The sequence below is a fragment of the Symsagittifera roscoffensis genome, chromosome 10 (genome assembly GCF_963678635.1).
Source record: "Symsagittifera roscoffensis chromosome 10, txSymRosc1.1, whole genome shotgun sequence".
Classification (NCBI taxonomy): domain Eukaryota; kingdom Metazoa; phylum Xenacoelomorpha; order Acoela; family Convolutidae; genus Symsagittifera; species Symsagittifera roscoffensis.
The window spans coordinates 3,379,608-3,400,501 of NC_087071.1; the positions used below are offsets into that span (position 1 = coordinate 3,379,608).

The window sequence follows — 20,894 nt, forward strand, 5'->3', positions numbered from 1 at the left end:
AATAACATTCATTATCTAAATTCGCTGCCTGAAAGACTTCATAGAAACATGCCTTTATATCAAAAACCATTATACAAGACATAATACATAAATTACTAAAATTGAACCTCAGACTTCTTTCCATGTATTACAAAGAGGCGAAGCACAGCTGCTATTTGCAAGTTAGCGAATCCAAAATGACACGGAAAAGACAACATCGAAAAAAAAATTGGAAAAAGGAACACATTCACCAATATTAACTAAGATTTTAGTGTTTCCCAAGCGGCACCTAAGACGAAAACAAGTATGTAGACACCAATTGATCCAAAAACGAAAATAAATAATTTCTGTCATTAAAAAAATCGAGCAGTTAAGTTTGAAACCTTGTAACAGAACCTGAAATTTTTCTTAAAAATAATCAGTTATTGCTTTTGAATCGAAACAAAACAGAGTAACTAAGCCGACAAAAAATAACCCAACACCATTAAGGCCAAATAAACCTTTAACGCCAACGAAACAGAAAAAGGAAAACCAAGGAAAATATACAAGAATGAAACTATTTGAGAGTAAAAGAAACTACCCCGATGTGTGAACTAAGCTGGGAAATCATAAGCAGACAAAGGAAGGACCGGCGAGTCAATTTTTACCGAAAAAAAAATTTTTTACTTTTATTCATACTGAAAAAAACATGGTCCGGCCGAGACTCGAACGCCAAAGCTTAGGGTACAAAAGCATTCACGTTACCTCTAGGCCAAGAAGGAAAAGGCCTCGAAGTTGCTACGAATCATTACTAAAGCCACTTTACGATTTAGAAATATGAAAGAAACGTTGTTTATGTGAAACTACGTGTATCTAGTTCTCGATGGTGAAGTGATCAATGCTTCGATTCTCAATCGAAAGGTCGGATGATCGAGGCCCACGATGATCCGTGCTGCTTGAGGGTGAGGCAACTTTACCCAGCGCAGAAAAAAACCAATTATATTGCATGTAGTTCTTAAGCAGGGCAAAAACAGCAGTTTTCCATGATGAGTTGAACAGCTCGTATGTTGGTCCTTTCCCTTGTGGATGAATCGTCTTAACTCAAATGTTTTACCGAATAAAACTGTCACTGAGGTACGCCCATTTCTTGTTGTGCATGAACGAAGGTTCAACATTCAGACACACTTTTTTCGCCAGGTCGAAATGAAAGTTATAACTCACGATGAAAAGCCATTCACTTTCGTAAACTTTTTCATGAATGCAAAACATTTCACTAGCTCGACAAAGAAGAAAGCAAACATTTTTTTAAATACTGCTATCTGTTGAAATCATGGGACAGAAAGAAAATGAGCTTCGCACCACTTGCAAAACAGCTTTAGGATGGCAGCACCATGACGCTCAAAACTTAGCAAACAGTACTTCGAACGATGTTACTATTGAAGGAAAAGTAAACGACAAAAAAATGAAACTATATTTTTTCTTTTCAAGTTTAAATTTATTGAAGTTCTTTAAAGGTTCTAGTGGGGTTGATTTTGAGCATTCAAAAACTGATGCAAGCTTAATAGAACTGAAACACTCCAATATATTGCAAATTCCACCACTAAATGAATGTATATCGCAAAAAATCGAAAATTGACATTTGTTGAAGCGCTGATCAAATTCTAAAAAAAGACGAATCAGTTGATTTTCAGACAAAAAATAGCACAAAAAAAACGATCGATGAGAAATAATTTTTCAAAATCATAATAAATGGATACTTTGGAAAGTGTAATTCAGACACCGAAAAGAGAATCTTGAAGTTACAACTTTTTAACTTTCGAATTTTCAGTTTAGGATCTATGAATTTTAAGATTTTTCATGATTCGCGCTTTAAGGAATCCCAATTAGAGAAAACTTGATCAACAGGTAATTTTTTTTATTGCGCTAGGAATTCAAGAATTAGGCACATTTTGAACCTAGAAGACATTCAGGTTTTACGTGAACCTTAAAACTTTGCTATTCGATGGTGCGGTTTGCCTTCTGCAAAAGAAATTAACTAGACTTAAGAAAATCAGTCACTAAACCAAAAAAAAATCAAACATAAATGTAAATAAATCATAACAAAAATTTCCTAAAATCATAACAAACAATTTGAAGTGACAATCACTTCGTTCATCTACACTTAAAAAGCATCAACATAAACAATAACATGTATCTATCCGCTCCGGCAGAACTTCCGAATCAGTTTTCAAACCAACCAACCTACTGTACTTAAATAACTGACGTAAGAATAGAGTGAAAACAAGCCGACTTTATTTCAGAAAACAAAAAATCGACAAATACTCGAAAGAACTTGGAATCGACAAATCAAAAATGTCTTAAAAAACTGTTTGCTCAAAATTCGAAATTTCCGCAAAAAATATTAGATCTCAATTTCATGCAATATTAGAAATTACATTTGAAATGATAAAAAATACGAATTCTTGGAAAAACCTGCGCTGCGGGAACCAAGTAAAAAAAAAGTCAGAATATTATCCAAAAAACTATAACTTTAAGAAAAAAATAGAACCCAGCCAAACTATACTTTTCTGTCAAGCATGCGTTTTTTCTCTACGCCAACCGTGCAATCATTCACTTAATTAGAATTTGCTATGAGACTAATTGAAACACGTACAATATTCTCACGAGCAAATCTGTGAAAAAAAGTTGTTCGATGAAAACAACCTAGTACCAATTTTCCACATTTGCTAACCACATACCACTCTCAATTGATTAGCTTCCTAACCATGCTTTGTACCTGGACTTCAAGAAAGCTTTTGACAAAGTCGATCACTGCATTCTTGAGAAAATTGCGGGCCATGGAAGTCTCTGGCTACCTATTCCGGATGATCCAAGAATATCTCTCTGGACGCAAACAACACGTATTTGTCGAAGGCTGGGTTAGCGAAGACTGCGACGTTTCCAGTGGGCTGCCCCAAGGATCACTTCTCGGTCCTCTCCTTTTTCTTGTTTACATAAATGATATGCCAGAAGCCTTACACAACCTTCGCGCTCTCTTGTTCCTTTTAGCTGATGACAGCAAAGTTATTGCAACTAATTGCCTTCTCAGTGACTGCATCATTGCCCTAGAGAATTGGGCTCTAGACAACAAGATGTACTTCCATCCAACCAAAAGCCAAGTAATCTTACTGGTCGGAACAAATTTCGAAGCGTCTGAGGAAAGCCTACAATACTTTCTTCATGCTAAAGAGAAACGTGTCAATACGCTTAAGCACTCTGGCCAAGATGAACCTTTATAAGAGCACAGTTCTATCAATCCTCTGCTACGCTTCACCATGCTGGTATGCTTCAGGGGTGACATGAGAAAACTGGTGCAACTTCAACGGAGAGTCAGTATATGGATTTTACCACATATCATCGGCTACAAAGAGCGTCTTACTGTGCTAGAACTTTCACCTATCCCATTTTATTTACAGCTTCTGGACATCTTGACACTATCAAAGATATGCAACGGACAATATACCATCAGCCCTGAAGATAAAGTAGAATTGAGACACAGTCCCCGAAGAGAAAGCAGAATGATTCCGATATCGCGTCAACCGAGATTCGAACTCTCTCATCAGGATTTTTTTCATTCGAACATCAAGACTCCTTCGATTCCTGCCTTCTATCGACGTCACCAAGCCTATTGGCTTGAAACCCAAACTTCTTCGCCTTTTCTGGAACCATTTTGACACAAACTATACAGAAAATAATTTATGTTCATGGAGAAGGTTGCAGATGCAGCGGTTGCATAACTTGATATGTTTATTCGGGACACGTTCCCCTCAACTTGTGTTGTAAATCCAATTTATTATTATATTATTATTATTACTTTGAACAAAAAAATTGCGTAATATTTGCTGAACTGCCCCGATACCATTACAAGCGAGAAAACTTATGAGATACAGAAGAATTAGGAACAGGAGCAATTAAGCTTTCCTAATTTTTATACCCTATAAGGGTCCTTAATAATTAAATAAATATCCTATCTCCAATCCACCGACAAAAACATCAACAGGCCCCAGTGATGAGTCATAGCAACCAAATTTGTAATTTGGGTTAGAAAATAACAAGACTTTACATAAGTCAACTGTTGGATTACAGACTTAATCAAGTTTTAAAAATAAACAAATGACACCAACCAAGATTCTGAGTAGAAGTAACGACATTCAAATGCGACAAGCATAGATCCATCTTAGAGGTTGTGAACACATTTGAATGGGCCGGTTGTTCAGGCAGCGGACACACACTTCTAGGACAAAATTCAATTTAAATGAGGGAATCTTTTCTTGTAGAAGCGTTTGTCACAACGATTGAAGTTTCAACTAGAATCTGGTTGCATAATTTGAACAAGATACCAATTCTTCTTCTTCTGAATATTTCTTTTTTACTATGTCAACGACAATATTTCATATATGCAGAGCCAATTTGATACCAGGCAAAATCAATCGAAAAGCAAAATACGATTCTGTTAGATGATATTTTTCTTTAACTTTGCAAAGTTCTACAGCATGGTCATAATCATCTGGATATACAGTATGGACTCCAAATGCGTTTGATTCCAAGAAACCGTATATGAATAACTTGGTGGTGAAAACATGCTATAACACATGACCAAAATTGGATAAACTGGTTTAAAAATTGGTTTCGAACTAACTTGCAAAAACTCATGTGAAGAATTTTGTCTTCCTCCATTTCATCACCAATAACTCTTCTTAGGACACCTCTGACCGCATCATTTACTCTTCTGAAACGAGTTCAGAGACCAGATTAGTTTAAAATTATCATTAAAGGCCACTTTCTGTCACATCTTCATAGCTTCATAAAACCAAAGCTGCAATTTACACAAATATAGAATGAAGAATACAACTCTTTCAAAAATACAATTTGATCAAAATCCTTGTAGTATATAAACGCCGCAAATAACAAACCAAAGCATGTCACATTAATTAGAATTTGTTCAACAATTAAGCCTTCCCTTTCTCAACCATGGTGACGAATCAACAGCAAGGGAGGAAATTCAGAGCGAGCGCAATCGTCGTATGCAGAGCACGAAGCTATGTAATAGTGCGAAACTTAATTTCGTGCGACTGTAAGTGATGACTGTAAATGATGAGTAGCTGTCGTCCTTTTTTGGCTAAATTTGTCAGCTAGTCAGTTAATAACATTAACATGCGAGGACAATGGTCCTGCCCTTCCTGTACAGGCAAAAATTAGGCGGTCAAAATAATCATGTTCGACATAAACCTGTCGTTGCTCGTACTTCAGCTTTTTTGCAATTTCATGCTGTTTGTAAGTTTCGTCGATGATTCTTGAGCAGGTCTTGGCATGTGGATTGAAAACGTTCACGTCAAAGTAGGTTTTACTGAGCCGTTATTCCCATAACCCATTGGCTTTGATATCTAACCCTGCTGCATCATCAGTGCTAGTAGACTTCTAATCAAGGCTGCGCATCATTTCGACATCATAGCAAACTTCGTTCATCAAATCAGCAAAAACATCTCGCATCTAGTTGTCTTTCTTTTTTAGTGAATCCACCTTTGGGCCAATGTAAACCATGACTGGTTTTCAAAAGCTCACCGCACATCCATTTCTACAGGAAGTTACTTGCTTTCCATCCATATCTTAATACAACTCCGTCTCTGAATTCCGCCTTTGTTAAAAAAAATTATATCGTTTCGGCGAGGATGCGTTTAGCCAGTTGAATGAACCTTTTGATGTTAAAATCAACAATTAATTTTCAAATTCTGACAAACTATTCCTTTCTTCGACTGATTTTGATTAGTTGCTTTTCCTTTTTAATAGTAATCGCATTATGTTCATGTTGTTGGTTAGTGTCTTTGATTTTCACCTACGCTAATGAACAATTATTGTGGAAATTGAACTTTTGTTTATTTGATCTTCAGTCAAAGTCAGGTTCAAACCTCCATCTATCACAGGGAGAGAGAACAACCTGCGAAGCTTTTTTCTAAATGTGTTTTTAAGGAGAGCTTGTATGAGTTTATTAGCTAAAATATTCTCAAGTTTCTCAAAAAGAGCAGTGTTAGGATTTATCCGAGCAATGAAAACTAATTTTGGTTGTATCTGTGGGGATTTGAGAAAATTTTCCATGTTGCGCTAGCTTCTTATCGTGCTTTGCGGTTTTTTCCAGCACAAATTTCCTACGAAATTATTCATCGCCTATAACAAAAGCGAGGACTCTATGCCCATCGACAATATCTACTAATTCTTTTTTGAGTACTTCTTTTGCTTTGATTAAAAAAATTCGAAATAATCAACCCTAATTTTGCGTGTTCTCAGGATATTTTCAGGGATTGCGAACCTTGCTTCTACAACAGACTTCTCAAAATTTCAAATTATCCGAGTAAATTTGCTTATTAACGACTATTCACAATTTTCACCAAAGTCGTACTTCAAAAAATATCTCAAATTTTGAAATGAATGAAACTTTGGTAGGGGGTCATTGCAGGGTATAGATTTGACCTACAGTGTTGTGATTGCTTAATTTTTCAAGTTTCCGAGATATGACTTTTTTCTATTTAAACTTTTTTTCGAAGTTTTGGATTCAAAAACGTTCCCAAAATTTCAAAAACATGATTCTTCGGGGTTATATTGAGTTAAATGTGAACCACGTTTTAAATTAAGTTTCTCCCAGGGTTGCAGATATGGCCCCCAAGTTTGAAGATTCAGATTTTTAAGTCTTCTGAGATCAACCATCCATTATTGCATTGTTCCAACCAACAAGCCATCCGTTTACCTAGATATCAATTCATCTAGCAATTGATCAATGCAACAACATGTATTCTTCCGATCATCTATACATCCTGCAAGCCATCAAGCCAATCGATCATTAATAGGCATTTTCATCAAGCTTTCATTCAGCCACCAATCCCTCTAGTCCTCCAACAAGCCATCCGTCCAAGTCGTTCATTCATCAAGCGATCCATCCATCAAGCCATGTATCCAACCAAGCAGCCATCAAGCTAATCTTTCATCTATCGGATTATCCATTTAGCTATCCATCGATCAATCCATCCATCTGTCCGTCCAGCCATCCATCCATCTATCCGTCAAGATAAACTGCCCAACCCAAAAATCCAATCATGGAGGACTGTAAAGAGTATTTCTGAGCACCAAACATGATTTAAAAAGATTGTGAAGCCACTACACATTATTTTTTTTGTTGTTTCAGTCTTTTATCCGAAACCGTTTAGCGTCTGAGCAGTAACTAGAAAAAGTTAGGGTTTTTAGCGAATGGAACCCTTGTTAAATTCGCTAAAAACCGTTTAGCGTCTGATCAGTTGTTAGAAAAGATTACCGTTGTAGGCTAATTAGATTATATTTGTGAATCAAGCAGCTTTTTTTTATTTTTCCTCATGTAGTCACAATGATGAGCTTGATTTCTGCCTCTCACTATGAACATTGTCCTAAAAACGTTTTTCACAGATAGCAATTGAGACGTTTTGAAAAGTTAAAATCAAAGCTTCCTTTTCAGTCTTGATTTTTTTCCCAATTTATAGCGCTACCACACCCTCATTTTAGATGTATCAGTAAACAGTAGGCTCTTCTCTGTCTTTCTGTAAAAAACTGACAAGCTGAAAACCGTTGATCGAAAAATAGTTTTTCGGCAAAAGTCATTCATTAATCACTCAAAATACTGAAACTGATACAATTCATCGATTCATTGAACTGAAACCTCGCCTGCTGATGTTCGTCTGGGCCTACTTTCATAACAATTTCGGCATCCAAAACACTTGTTCCTGGCGTTTCGCCTGTCACTCTAACTCATGTTGCAAGATTATCCATCACTGATCTATGTTTAGGGATTCCAACCCTTTAATCCCTTCAATCATAAAGTTTTCGTAATAATAAAAATTTTAAAAAACCTAAATTACAAAAGGGGCCCTTCCGTTTAGTTACGGTAAGTGCACAAGCTGGATAGGGCCATACCAGCGATATAAAAATGCATATATATCAGCAATGAAGTCTTAAATCAGCATTAAATGCATCGTCGTAATAGTAATTTATCTTAGCCGTCCTTCCTCTACAATAGCGCTCACGGAGTTGTCGATAAATTGAACTTTGCGTAGCGATCTGCGCCCCCTTATACAAAGGATAGAGCTCCTCAGGAGTGCGAAGCTTATTTTAGTTCTTATGTAGTTTATAGATTCTGGATAGCTCTCTTGTCTTTTTTCACTTAGTTTTTCGGCTAATCGCAGCATCGTCCGCGTGGCTGTTGGAGCAGCGCCACCGGTGCATCCAAAAATAAGCGGGCAGAAGCTACTCTGCTCTACGTTTAAAATTCTTTGCTGATATTTGGAGTTCTTCAGCGTTTCGTGGTATTTGTATGCGTCCTTATGCAGTTTTCGCGATGTTTTAGCATGCGGGTTGAAAATTTTCACATCAAAGAAAGCGCGGCTGAATCGTGAACCCCAGAGTCCGTTTGCCTTAATGTCAAGTCGTGCCTCATCTCCAGTTGTAGTTGAATTGTTGACAAAGCTTTCGCCTTGCAATGGCTGAAGTTTCGGCTCAATCTCGTTATAGTAATAAAATCATAAGAATCAAAATACCTTTGTTTGACTGTTGTCGACTGATGATCAGTCTCTCTTTCCTTCTATCATTGTTTTTCACAATCATCTTTTTAACATTCTATTCAACCGTGCTTTGTTTTTAAATTTTTGATGACTGATGATGGAGTATTTCTCCGAAAAACTTTTCAATTCACTGATAATTATGTTCAAGATTTTACAATGCAGTCTATTTTACCACTACGACTCCTTGGAATGGAACAGGAGAGACAGCATAAATTTCGTTTCCTTTATCAATACCAACGGGCAAATTTACAGTCACATCACAATATTCAGAGAGTTTCCTGCTTGGACCAGTGTTTGAAGAACAAAGTCGTGCCTGAGTTTCTACTTTTTCGTAACGCAAAAAATGTTTGTTTCGATCAAGAAACTGTCAAAAACTTCCAAAGGAAATTGTTAACCAAAGAAGTGGCTCGAGCTCGAGCTGAACGAGCGAAGCTAGAAAGTAAGCTCACCGAATCAAGAGTTGCTTTCATAGAGAACCTAGCGGGTTGCCTTGTTCCATTCGTAATAAAAGTGTAGGTTTACCAATGGTAACTAAGATATCTAACTAAAATTAAAACAGAATAAAACGTAATAAGAGAATTAAAACTGACTGAAGTCTAAAAAGAGCAACCAGTGACTCGAAGTCCAATGGACTTCGTAGAGTGTACATTAACTGGTACTTGATTAAACATTAAAGGTCAAGGTTATAACATACTAAAATACTAAAGCACAACATTACCCACTGCACAAAAATGTATATCTGCCCGCTCTTCGATGTAGCCAATATCACTCATATACTCCATTCTCACCTCACTACACCAGGGCCGAAGTTGAAACAAAAAGTAACCGCGTTTAGCACCAATGGAAAATTACAGAGAGTACAAATTACAATGGAGGTGATTATATGGTAATATATACAGGCTACCTACAAGTTTACCCAGATATCTACAGTAAATGTACAAATTGATATGTACAATTGGGATTATGTGGCATTTTTACAAATAAGAAAAACTAACCTAAATCACTAACTAATTAGAATGGGTAATCCACTGGATAGAAGCTCAAGCAAATAAAAGAAATATAATGGTACGAGTTTAAAAGTTTTTAGAGTTTCAAATCGTGGCGTTAAATTTGTCATGAAAGCTATCGGCCTCCCTCCTTGCATCTGCATCAATGCCTGATGATATGTCGCTTCCGTCCTCATCCTGATTGTTCGTACCAAGTTCTACCAATGGAGATGGTAAACTCGCGACATTTGATGTTCGAGAAGTGGTTGTTGAGAAAGAGCCTTGTGTGGCTTCCGCCACCAGCGTTGGGTGCCAAGGTATATCTCCAACTGATGTCAACTAATCTGAAGTGGACGCCATAGAATAAATTGTCTGAGTCCGTGGGCTCTTTGAGTTGGAGAACGTAATTAGAGGTTCGTCATCGGAGTCTTTTACACTGATGGTCACCGTTCCATGCGTCACTTAGTCAATAAAACGCCTGTCTCCGTAAAATTTAGGGGGACCTGGATTTCTTCTTAAGTCTCTAATGTCTTCTCCAGAGAGCTGTCTAATCTGATTGGGTCATCGCTTGTGCTCGTTGGAATAGTGGTCGTTGTCTTCGTGTTCATTTGGCTTGATAAGGTGCTTCTAGGCTGATCTAAATCACTATGCAAATTAACAGTCGGTGTATTACATACAGTTTCCGCGTCCGTACCCAAGTAATCGTCAATTACTTTATCCCAAAGGTCTAACTCTAGCGATGGATCTAAATTATTAAACGTGGATTTTGAACCTTTCGTGATCGGGGTGTTGGTTCTCCTCATTTTATCTGCCTTTCCTCCCGTTGGTATCTAACGCGACGATGGGCCTCCTGCATTTGAGTCCGGTCTCATAAACGGGGAGTTTCTTTTTCGCTTGCCTGCTAAATCATGATTGTTAATTAGTGGGTTCGGTACTGCCGAAAATTTACTAGGGACCGACGGTTGGGTTTTATTAAAAGCTAAGTCAGATTTTCTGATCACATGTCCGCTGTCTAATGTAACCGTGTGCTTCGTGTCTGACAATGACTTTCCCCCCAATGGTTTAAAGTATGGTTCGCCTTCCCTCCGGTTAACTGTCTTCCTAAACCAGTCACCTCCTTGGCAGAACGGGTTTGACAGTGGGGCTCGCTGGAGTTTCTGTCGACTTTATCCGAGGGGTCACCCTCATACCCTCTTTTGTCCAATGCTATGTTTTCTAGATAGCCATCCTCAAACGCGTCGTCTGCTCCCCAGTCTTGTGCTCTATCCTTTCTAAACTAATCGCGTGAGAGACCAGAGTTTTCCAAAACCTGTTGGGGGATCTATTAAAATGTTTTGCAAAAGGAGAGCATCCAATGGATGATTGTTTCGTCGAACGAATATTCCAGATGATAATATCAATAGCCAAATTTAGAGATGGTTTTGGTTCGTTAAACGACATTGCCAGAAATTTAGCTTTAACAGTGTAAATGAGTCGTTCTACGACTACGTTGAATCTGTGATCCCCAACAGTACATAAAATAAAATTAATATGATTCTTCTCGCAGAAGTTTCTAAATTTGAAAGAAGTAAAACATGACCCATGGTCGGCTCCTATAGATTTTGGAAATCCGCGAAGGTGGCAATAATCTGTCATGAAAGATAAAATTGAAGAAGCCGAGGTGTTGTTCACTTCTTTTGCTGACGGGAACTTTGAGAAGCGATCGATGCATAACAAAAGGTATTTCGAGTTACCCCAATTTTTTTCCAATGGACTCGCAAAGTCTAAATCTACTTCTTCATTTGGTTTGGTCAGAATCCGTAACTTATCCGTATTATTCGTCCCTAATATCACTTTTAGGCTCTTACCGGCCTTGATGAACTGGATGCAATTTTTCCCGTGATAGTAAGTCTCCCTGTATAGATGTGGCCACCAAATGTTCTCTTCCAAGGTTTTCATCCCGAACTGTCTTGGGTGTGTTTCATGCAGTAATGACAGGAATGGCGACCTTAGAGCTGCTGGTACTATCAATTTGTTATCGTTAAATAACAATCCTTCTTTAACGTGAATGTCTCTCTGAAAGTTCTTTAGGTAGGCTCCGAACTTATCCAATTTATCCAGAATTTATCCAATCTGCCTTCCTCTACTGCCTTCTTCACCTCCTTGAGGATTTTGTCTTGGTCCGTCATCAGTTTCATTAGCTTGTTTGAGCAATGATCTTTAAGAGATGGCGGAGTGTCTGGTAATTTGAGATCTCCCTTGTACTTGACCAGTAGTTTCTTCTGTAAATCTGACATTGTATCGTTATTGAAGTTTAACGAAATTCCTTTATTTTCTGCCCTGAGGGAAAATTTTAGCCAGTTTGAATGTAATGAATTCTTGTAAATGTTTTTTCTGATCTGAATTTAATGACCGATTAATTGAAAGTATTGACTGGGCAAGAAAAATTAAAACGGTGTTATCTGATCAATCAAAATAATTGAAATCAAATTTTGATAAATTTAGTGGAACACAAACGCTAGTACAGGACTCTGAACGTGAGTGATTGGAATTACAAATTCTATCCGTGTCGTTCACATAGTTCAGAATATTCGAGAAGAACGATGCTAAGCGATAATTATTTCTTTACGCCCATTGGATTATTAAAATCCAAATTGCTGATCGTGTTTACATCCACTGGATTATACAGTTTGTTCTTTTTACAATTATTCTTTTTACAATCACTATTTACAGAGAGGTTTTCTAGAATCTTTTGTACTGTAGCCACTATAAATTCGCTATCATAGTGAGAGGTTGGGAGTGCTTTTCCTGAAGGTAATCTCGGCAATAAATCTGTAAATCCCATTTCTTTTCCCGGCATATGTTTGATCTTGAAATTAAATGGTAAAAGTCGGTTTACCCAAGGGGTTAGTCTGCTGTGCATAGTTTTGTAACTCTGATTCGCATTTAGTGCTGATAGCAATGCCTTATGGTCCGTTACAATTTCGAACTCAGCACCATACAAGTAATTTTTAAAGTGCTCTGTCGCCCAGACTACTCCGAACAATTCAAGTTCATTAGTCGAGTATTTACTTTCGTGATTATTTAAAAATTGGGAAGCGAATGCTATTGTTAACCAATTCTCCCCATCTCATTGTTCTAGGGTGGCTCCCAGGCCGCTATGAGAAGCGTCTGTCTTAAGTCTTGACATCCTTTTTATGTCAAAATGGTTGTTCTCTGTGATGTTACTTATTTGTTGTTTTAGTTTTTCAAACGCCTTCGTATGCTCGTCGTTCCATTGGTAAACTGATTTCTTTACGAGAAGTGGTTGTAAGGGAGAATTTAGGGATGACAAGTTTGGGACGAATTTCATATACTGATTGATTCACCCAAAGAATGACCTTAGTTCGGAAATGTTTTTGGGATTTGGTAGGCTTTTTATCGAATCTGATAACGGTCCGTAGTATCCCGTTAAAAACCTATAGGTCTCGGTGGTTTCGCCGCCCACAATACTTAAGTTACACTGTTTGCTGGTTTCTGTACATAATTGTAGTTGACTGTACGCATTTATTAGATCTAGACTACTAAATCAAACTTCTCCTGACTCTTTGCTTGACAGTTGGAGCGCTATGTTGTCTATCAGTTCATGTATGTTTGGCATTTGATATTTGTTCTTGAATATCTGGTTATTTAATAGTTTCGAGTCTAATACCAACTTGATGCTACCGTCTTTTTTTCTTGTACTCACTAATGGACTTATGAAACAATCTTCATCGCTTTTGTTTAGCTTCACAATATGCCCCTCTTTTTCCATTCTATTTAGTGTCATCTTTACATTATCTAGTAAATGCAGGGAAACTCTTCTACCTTTGGTTTGGATAGGTTAGAATGGAGAGTGAAAATGTGTAATTTTTCTGTCCAATGGTATCTTCCCAACTTTGTTAAATATTCTTTTGTACTTATGATACAGGTTAAGAATTGTGTCTGAGTTATTGTTTAACTTACACAACTCTGGGCGTGATATGTTGTTGACGGGTAGTAGAGGCTGTCGTTGAGCTATCTCGATTCCAATTCTCGGTAGATTGTCGTTTCCCAAGATATTCCTCTCATGTCCAGAAGTGATAAAAAAATGGAGTTTCGTCCGCAATCCATCCATTGGATTGTAATCTTACTATCACTTTCCCGATGATGTTGATTGTGTCGTTGATAAACCCGCAGTATAGTTCCCTAGTTTTTTTCTCTACCGGGTGTATTTTTAATTGGGGATTTCTCAACTTCAATTCGTGTAGGACGTTTTGCTTCAGGAGGCTCACTGGGCTTGCAGAATCCACTGCAATGTTCAACTTAACTATCGGATCGTCTCCCAGTCCGATTTTGACTAATTTCTTGGTTTCCAAGCCATTGGTATCGTATATTGTTCTGATGTTAAGAACGGAATAGTCATCGTTGTCACTTATCCCCTCTTCGGTCCACGCGTTGAACGCTCCGCCAAAATTCTCTTTGCTTCTTGCTTGAAGGTTTTCTGGGGAATATGAACAATTCTAACTATTTACAGTTTCATCTACAGTATTTACAGCGGGTTTTCTTCCTTTCGATTTAAACAGTCTTCCAAAATGTCCATTATATTTACAAATATTACAAACACTTTCTTTCGCCGGACACAGATTCAAATGACCCTTGGTAAACGCATTCCCGCATTTCATACAAGTATTTGATTTTTCAATTTTCAGGCTTGGTTCCTTTTTTACATTATTAAAATTTTTGTGCACTCTACAGCTACTTCCTGTCGTGTTGAATGATTTAGTCATATTTGCTACTTTAAGGTGGTAATAATAGCCTTTTTCGTCGATGATTGCTTGCTTGAGTACATCCATTGGATTGAGGGTTTCCGAAAGTAGTCTACGTTGTAAGTCACAATTTCTCATGTTAAAAATAAATACGTCTCTAATCCACTCCTGTTCTGCATTGATTGCAATTTCACACGATCTTGCTAAATCTGATAATGCGCCCTAAAATTGTTCGTAGGATTCTCTATCCTTTTGTTTCCTGCTCAATAGTTTGTATCGGTAAAACATTATTTTAGATGGTTTGATAAAAGGCGATTCTAGCAGTTCGTAAAATTCTTTGAATGAGATTCCTAGGACTTTTACCCTTGGATGTTTTTGGGCAAAAACTCTTTTTCCTTCCGCCCCTAAGGCCAAGTACAGAATTGATCTTACTTTTTTGTCGGCCTCATATCTCCTCATTCCTCCGAACTTCCCTTTCTCTTCTGCTAGTCTTTTCTCTTCTGCGTGTTCGTAGACTCGCATTACTTCTTTATTCCTGGCCTCCCCAGCTTTCCTCTGTTGGTCAGTTTCCTACTCCTGGGCGCCTTCTAGAATCGGTAACGTCGTCTCCCCTTCCACTGGTTCTTTAAGATTATCTATGTTTAGATTTTCCTTCGCAATGATAGCCAGATGGAATTGGTCTATCCAGTTGTTCCAATGGGTGGGAGGTTCTACCGTGTGGTTCGGCCAAAAGGCGGGTATTCCCCGCAGGTTCGAATCAGTAGTTGACTGCGCCATAATAAAAGTGTAGGTTTACCACTGGTAACTAAGATATCTAACAAAGATTAAAACAGAATAAAAAGTAATGTGTGAATTGAAACTGACTGTAGTCTAAAAAGAACAACTAGTGACTAGAAGTCCAATGGACTTCGTAGAATGTACATTAAATGGTACTTGATTAAACATTAAAGGTCAAGGTTACAACATTCTAAAATACTAAATCACGACACTTCGCCTCAAGTCTTTGGATACAATATCAGAGCTGGAAGTTCGACACAACAGGAAAATTTTCAATAAAAAGTAATTGAAAATTTGAGTGCTCTACAGGACCGGCAGTTACTAAACACATCCAACTACCTCACTGTTTTGGATAAAATTTGCATCCATATATTCGTCAGTTTAGTTGAAAATTGCTTCGTTTTGGCCCTAAGCATCCTGTGCTCAAGCGTTTCAACTAAAAACTATTTCTTGCTCATGTTGATATTCTACTGGACGATCTGAACTGTGCTGATATATCTCCTGAAAAACTGAACAAAATTAATGCTCTCACTGTGGGTTATACTGCAAAGTCTAGGAGGCAAGGTTTGACGGAAAAGTTACCCGTGCTATCAAGTGCCTGAAAGATCAAAACGTTCCTAATGTTCCGTACGGCAAAGTTTCTGACTTTTGCATTATGAAAGAAACGACGTATCATCAGAAGTTGCTAGACTTGCTAGCCGTTAAAAACTTTCAGAAAGTTACCATCAACACTCGAGCCAGTGGGGAAGAAAAGAAAATTCGCTTTTTTTGTTATTCATTCACCGGTGTTTAAACTTATCAAAATAATTTTTACACTAAGTGCTACCTTGTGGTTCCCAACCAGCTCGCTTTTATGGCCTCTCTAAAGTGCACAAAGTCAATGCACAATTGCGGCCGATCCTTGAAGTTCGCTGTCCAGGAACCCAGTGATGATGGCTGCTTGGCTTTCTTAGACTTGTCTGCTAAACTTTCCAACGGTTTTGTCTATACCACTTGGAAGAAAACAGACACTTGTGTTATCCTCACTTATCACGCAACTGATCCCAAGCTCTGGAAATCGAGAACTGTCTCGGGTTTTGTCAACCGGGAATATAAATCCACCAGCACATGGAAGAGTTTTTCGGAAAGCCTGATTAAAGCCGAAAAAATTCCCAGGAACAACCAGTATCCTAAGGCAGTAGTACAATAGATCATTAACAAGACTCTTAACAACATCTTATTCAAACGCGTTCAGTGCAGCTGAAAAGTCAAGCCGTGCGCGTTTAGTTTTGTCTCTTCAATACCAAGGTCCACACAGTGAGACCTGGGCTCGTAACATCAAGTAAATTCTTGATACTTGCAATACCTATTTCACCATTGAAAAACTAAAACTGAAAAACTGAAAAATCCAAAGTTCCTTTTTCCTTATGTAGTAATATTATTTATCACATTTCTTGTCGTAGCTTCCCTGTCAACTATGTCGGGCAAACAGTTCGAGGCCTCTCAACCAGGATAAAGCCCTGGAAGAGCAGGAATGCCAGTTTAAGATCAATTCACCGAATGACGTCTTCGCAAGTTTCTCTGGACGATGTTAAAGTGCTCGACTCGTCACCATCTCTCAAGGTTTTACTTGCATTACAAGCCCTGCGTATTCGCTTCATCTGTCCAAGTCTCACAACAAAAGATGAGTATCGGAGCCGCACGCTGACTTATTCCCTCTGAGGTATTCTCCAGAAGAGAAATCTTGTTTGATTGTTGATCAGTCTCTCGTTCCTTGTATCATTGTTTTTCACAATCTGATTTTTAAAATTCCACTCAACGGTGCTTTAATTTTAGATTTCTGATGACTGATGATGAAGTTTTTCTCCGAAAAGCTTTTCAAGACACTGATGTTTTTGTTCAAGGAATAATCATTAAAAAAAAATCATAATGTTAATCATAATAATCATAAAAATAATTAATAAAACAGTGATTTTATCATTTTTCACACGAGAAACAGTTTCAAAATATTCTTTCGTAAGAGATTTGAAAGTTTAAATGGTGTCTTTTTTGTAAAAACTAAACCTTCATTCGAACGTTAACGCTTCATTGGTTTCATAACATTTCGATCAATTTACATCGAATTCCTCGCTGTTAGCTGATGTCACTTTCAATCAATTTTTATGTTTTTTAAACAATGATCTCTTATGCTAAGTTTCGTTTACCGGTCAAGTTTCAATTGGCAAAGTTTTCAACTCTTGAGACAAAATAATAACGCCTGCAGTGAAAAATTGATTGATTATCAAGGAAAAAACTGCTAGCACACTCTCTTTCAATAGCCAAAGCTACAAACCAAGTTGGCCGATTACTTTATTAGCTACTTCAGCGTCCATCAAGCTTTGCCAAAAAATATAGTATTATCTTTAAAGGTACTTCGACCAAGATTTCAAAAAATTTGAAGGTTTGAAGTAATTTATGGTAAAAAGTATCGATAGTTTTTGGATCCAGTATTTTCAGTAGATTTGAGCGGCGCTACAAATTTCAAACTTGTAACACATATTTAGCAATAAGTTTAGTAGAATATACCATCATAAACTTTCTAAAGTGGGCTATAAGACAACCGACGTGACAATTTATTAGGCATCACGAATACTTCGGTGTTACTCATTTATTCATACAACTTATTAATTTTTCAAAACAAAAAAGAGTTGATTACGAATAAGCCAGAGCTGTTTCTCATGGTTGAGAAAACTGGTTGGTTTAATTCAGAAAACAAGCTAAATTGTATAATCCAACGTATAGCCACCGACTAAACTGTGCGTGAAAAAAAAACAGATAGAACTCTGCGTAAAAAAACGGAGTTTTGCTTCAGTTTATTAACCAAGGCTTAAACTAGTTTTATATTTTTCATACGGTTGGTATTTTTTGCTGCTTCGCAAGAAAGCGCTAAATAAAAACACAAAAAGCTGAGTAATTTGTTTTGTCTACGAAACGTGCTGCTTTACTACTACTACTACTACTACTACTACTACTACTACTACTACTACTACTACTACTACTACTACTACTACTACTACTACTACTACTACTACTAAAAGAATTTATTCCCTTTAAAATATAAAGGCATCAAACAAAAGAAACGGTATGATTATGTACACAAGACATCACGAACGGCAATTTATGCAAGGGCAACAAAGTAGCATTGAACAAGAGTTGTTTAAGTTGAACACATCAATTCTTTTTTTCAGATAGATTTTCAATTTTGCTTTGAAAGTTTCAGGCGATGAGAAAATGTCGGCTATGTTGTTTGCTGAAATCATGTTGGCATACCGACAGACGCGATAGAAAAAAAATTGCTCTGTAAAGAAGAGTCGACAATTCTGGGTTGTTGAAAGCTTAGGGCGTGAGCTATTGCGAAGGTCTTTGGCTACAAAGGTAAAATTTATGTATCTGTAAAGGTCGAAATCAAATTGATCAGTCAGGACTCGATTAAGAAAACACATATCATGTAAAGCTATAGTGAAGGAAATTGGCAAGGAATTCGTTTTTCTAAGTTGTTCTGTATAGTCGTTCACTCCCGTTACCCATTTCAAACATTTTCTGTTAAATAATTCTAGTTTGCGGCGATATGTTAAAAATGGAAACCAGACCTGACTACCGTATAATAAAATACTCATAATACATAGCTGGTAATATTTGAATTTGGTTCTCATGGATACTCCATAAGAAATTGAACGTTTTAAGAAATGGAAAGCTTTGTTAACTGCAACCAGTTTGGTTTTAATGTGGATATCCCATTTTAAATCACTAGATATTGTTACTCCGAGATCTTTGATAGATGAAACTGACGGAATTAGGTAATCATTAAGGCAAAGAGTAAATTTGGGGGAAGTTGAGTCAAAACAAATAACTTTTTATTTATCAGAATTAAATGTCATTTCGTTTTCAAGCGTCCAATTGATATATAGATCAAAGTCTATTTGAACCAAGGAAAAGTCATTTTTTAAAATAGAGTTTGCTGTCAACAGCAAACAGAAAGCAATTAGAGGTTTTCAAGTCAGCTGGCATGTTATTAATTAAGAGTATAAATAGCAAAGGGCCGAGTACACTTCCTTGCGGAACACCACTTGTTACATGGCCTTTTTGGAGATGCTTCATTCTTAATTAAGACAATTTGCGAGCGGTTTGTGAGATAGGAAGCAAAAAGTTCAAGAAAGCTAATTTCAAAGCCTAAATTACCAAGTTTCGAAATAAATATATGATGAGGAACTTGATCAAAAGCCTTGCGAAAATCGAAGTACACAGAAAGACATTCATTTTTTGCCTCAACGTCGTTATAAATCTGATCTAGGTATTGAAGAAGCTGAGGAACAGTCGATCGCTTGGTCATAAAACCATGTTGAGCAGGTGTAACTTTAGCCCGAATTTTAGGATAAATGAAATCGAAGATCATTCTCTCCAGAATAATCGATAATTGAGGCAATATGCTAATCGGGCGATAATTTTCAACATTTTCGGGATTACTAGATTTAAGAATTCGCGTAATAAACGCACATTTCCAAAGTTCTGGCCACGTTTTAGTTTCCAAAACCTTGACAAAGAGCTGCACGACTAGAGGAGATATTAATTCACTGCAGCAGTTAAGATTAAAGATTGGGATGCGGTCGTTGGTAATACAAGAAGTTTTAGCAAATTCGAGAGCTTTCTCGACCTTTTTAAGGTTGACATGGAGATCGGATAGAAAAATGGTGGGTTTTTCGGGTTGTAGGATTTGAATTTCGTGCTTTTCTAGAAACACTGAAAGAAGTAATCATTCAAAAGAATGGCTATTTCAATAGAAGTGGATGCTTTTCTATTCATCCAGTGCATTTGGTTTGGTAGTTTCCTTTTGGTAAAAGATCGAAGGTATTTAAAGCAATCACGGGTAGAATTTGGTCTTAAAGATTCAAGGAGACAAGTTTTATCCAACTCGATTGAATTGTCAAGGTCTTGTTGGATCAAAGCTAACAAACGTTAGATACAAAATCAACAATTAACATTACTCTTAATTTTTATTCACGCAACGAATCCAAAACAAACAATTCACTTTCTGCAGTTTTCGATTTGAGCACGTTATCTTAATTAACTGTTGATTAAAAACCAGCCAAGACAAATGGTGTAAAACGCAGTTCGTATCTTGGAGCATTCAGTTTTTCCTCCAGTAGATTATTAAACTGCCAGGAACACTAATCGCATCCCATTGTCCTACAGGTTAGAGGTTTGCTTTATTTGTTAGAAATACTTGAGAGTCATTTTTTTTCAATTTTAAAACTAAATTCCTGATAGAACGTTCACAGCAAATCACCCGAGTTGACCAAAATTTCTTATCATACAGTTCCATACATTTCCATACGTACAAAAATTTAAATGAAATCTCTATGATAAGCATTTTTCTATATATGAAAAGTGTATGATAGTATTTTTCCAAAAACTAAAAAATTTGATTTTCTTCTAAGTTTAATTTCTGAAAGTTATCGGGTTGTGTTTGTAAACGAACGCAAGTGACATAGATCGTGCTTTACTCAAAGCTGGAATCAACAAAGGTTGGACGGTCTTGCATTTAAAAGCAAAGAAAAGAACCTGGATTGTCTTTAAGCTGTTTTACTCAAATCATATAGCAAAAGTAACGCTATTTAAAATTTTGGCAAAAGTTTTAAACGATGATTTTTTTTAAATTTCAAATTATCAGACACTGATCAAGGCATACATAAACATACAATACAAAAAAACAGAAGTATTCAGCGTTTTTAAAATAAATTATTGAGCGAAAAGGAAAAATAATCCAACAATATTGTACCCAGGATTAAGTCCTCAAA

General features: G+C 36.9%; 2 protein-coding genes across 3 annotated transcripts in view; both read right to left on the bottom strand.

Moving 5' to 3' along the window:
* LOC134855606 (snRNA-activating protein complex subunit 3-like) overlaps window positions 1–20,894 on the bottom strand; it is a 495,355-nt gene that overhangs the window by 100,548 nt on the left and 373,913 nt on the right. The window lies entirely within an intron of this gene.
* Window positions 1–20,894, bottom strand: part of LOC134855458 (uncharacterized) — a 163,905-nt gene that overhangs the window by 14,353 nt on the left and 128,658 nt on the right. Inside the window, exons 2-3 of one of the 2 annotated variants that reach the window (XM_063871989.1) lie at window positions 4,637–4,710; window positions 4,122–4,231 (exon numbers count right to left, since the gene is read on the bottom strand). In XM_063871989.1, coding sequence (XP_063728059.1) covers window positions 4,122–4,231; window positions 4,637–4,674 — 148 coding nt within the window. In that variant the 5' untranslated portion in view covers window positions 4,675–4,710. Of the gene's footprint in view, window positions 1–4,121; window positions 4,232–4,636; window positions 4,725–20,894 lie in introns of those variants that run through there. The other variant, XM_063871990.1, reaches the window with a different exon arrangement.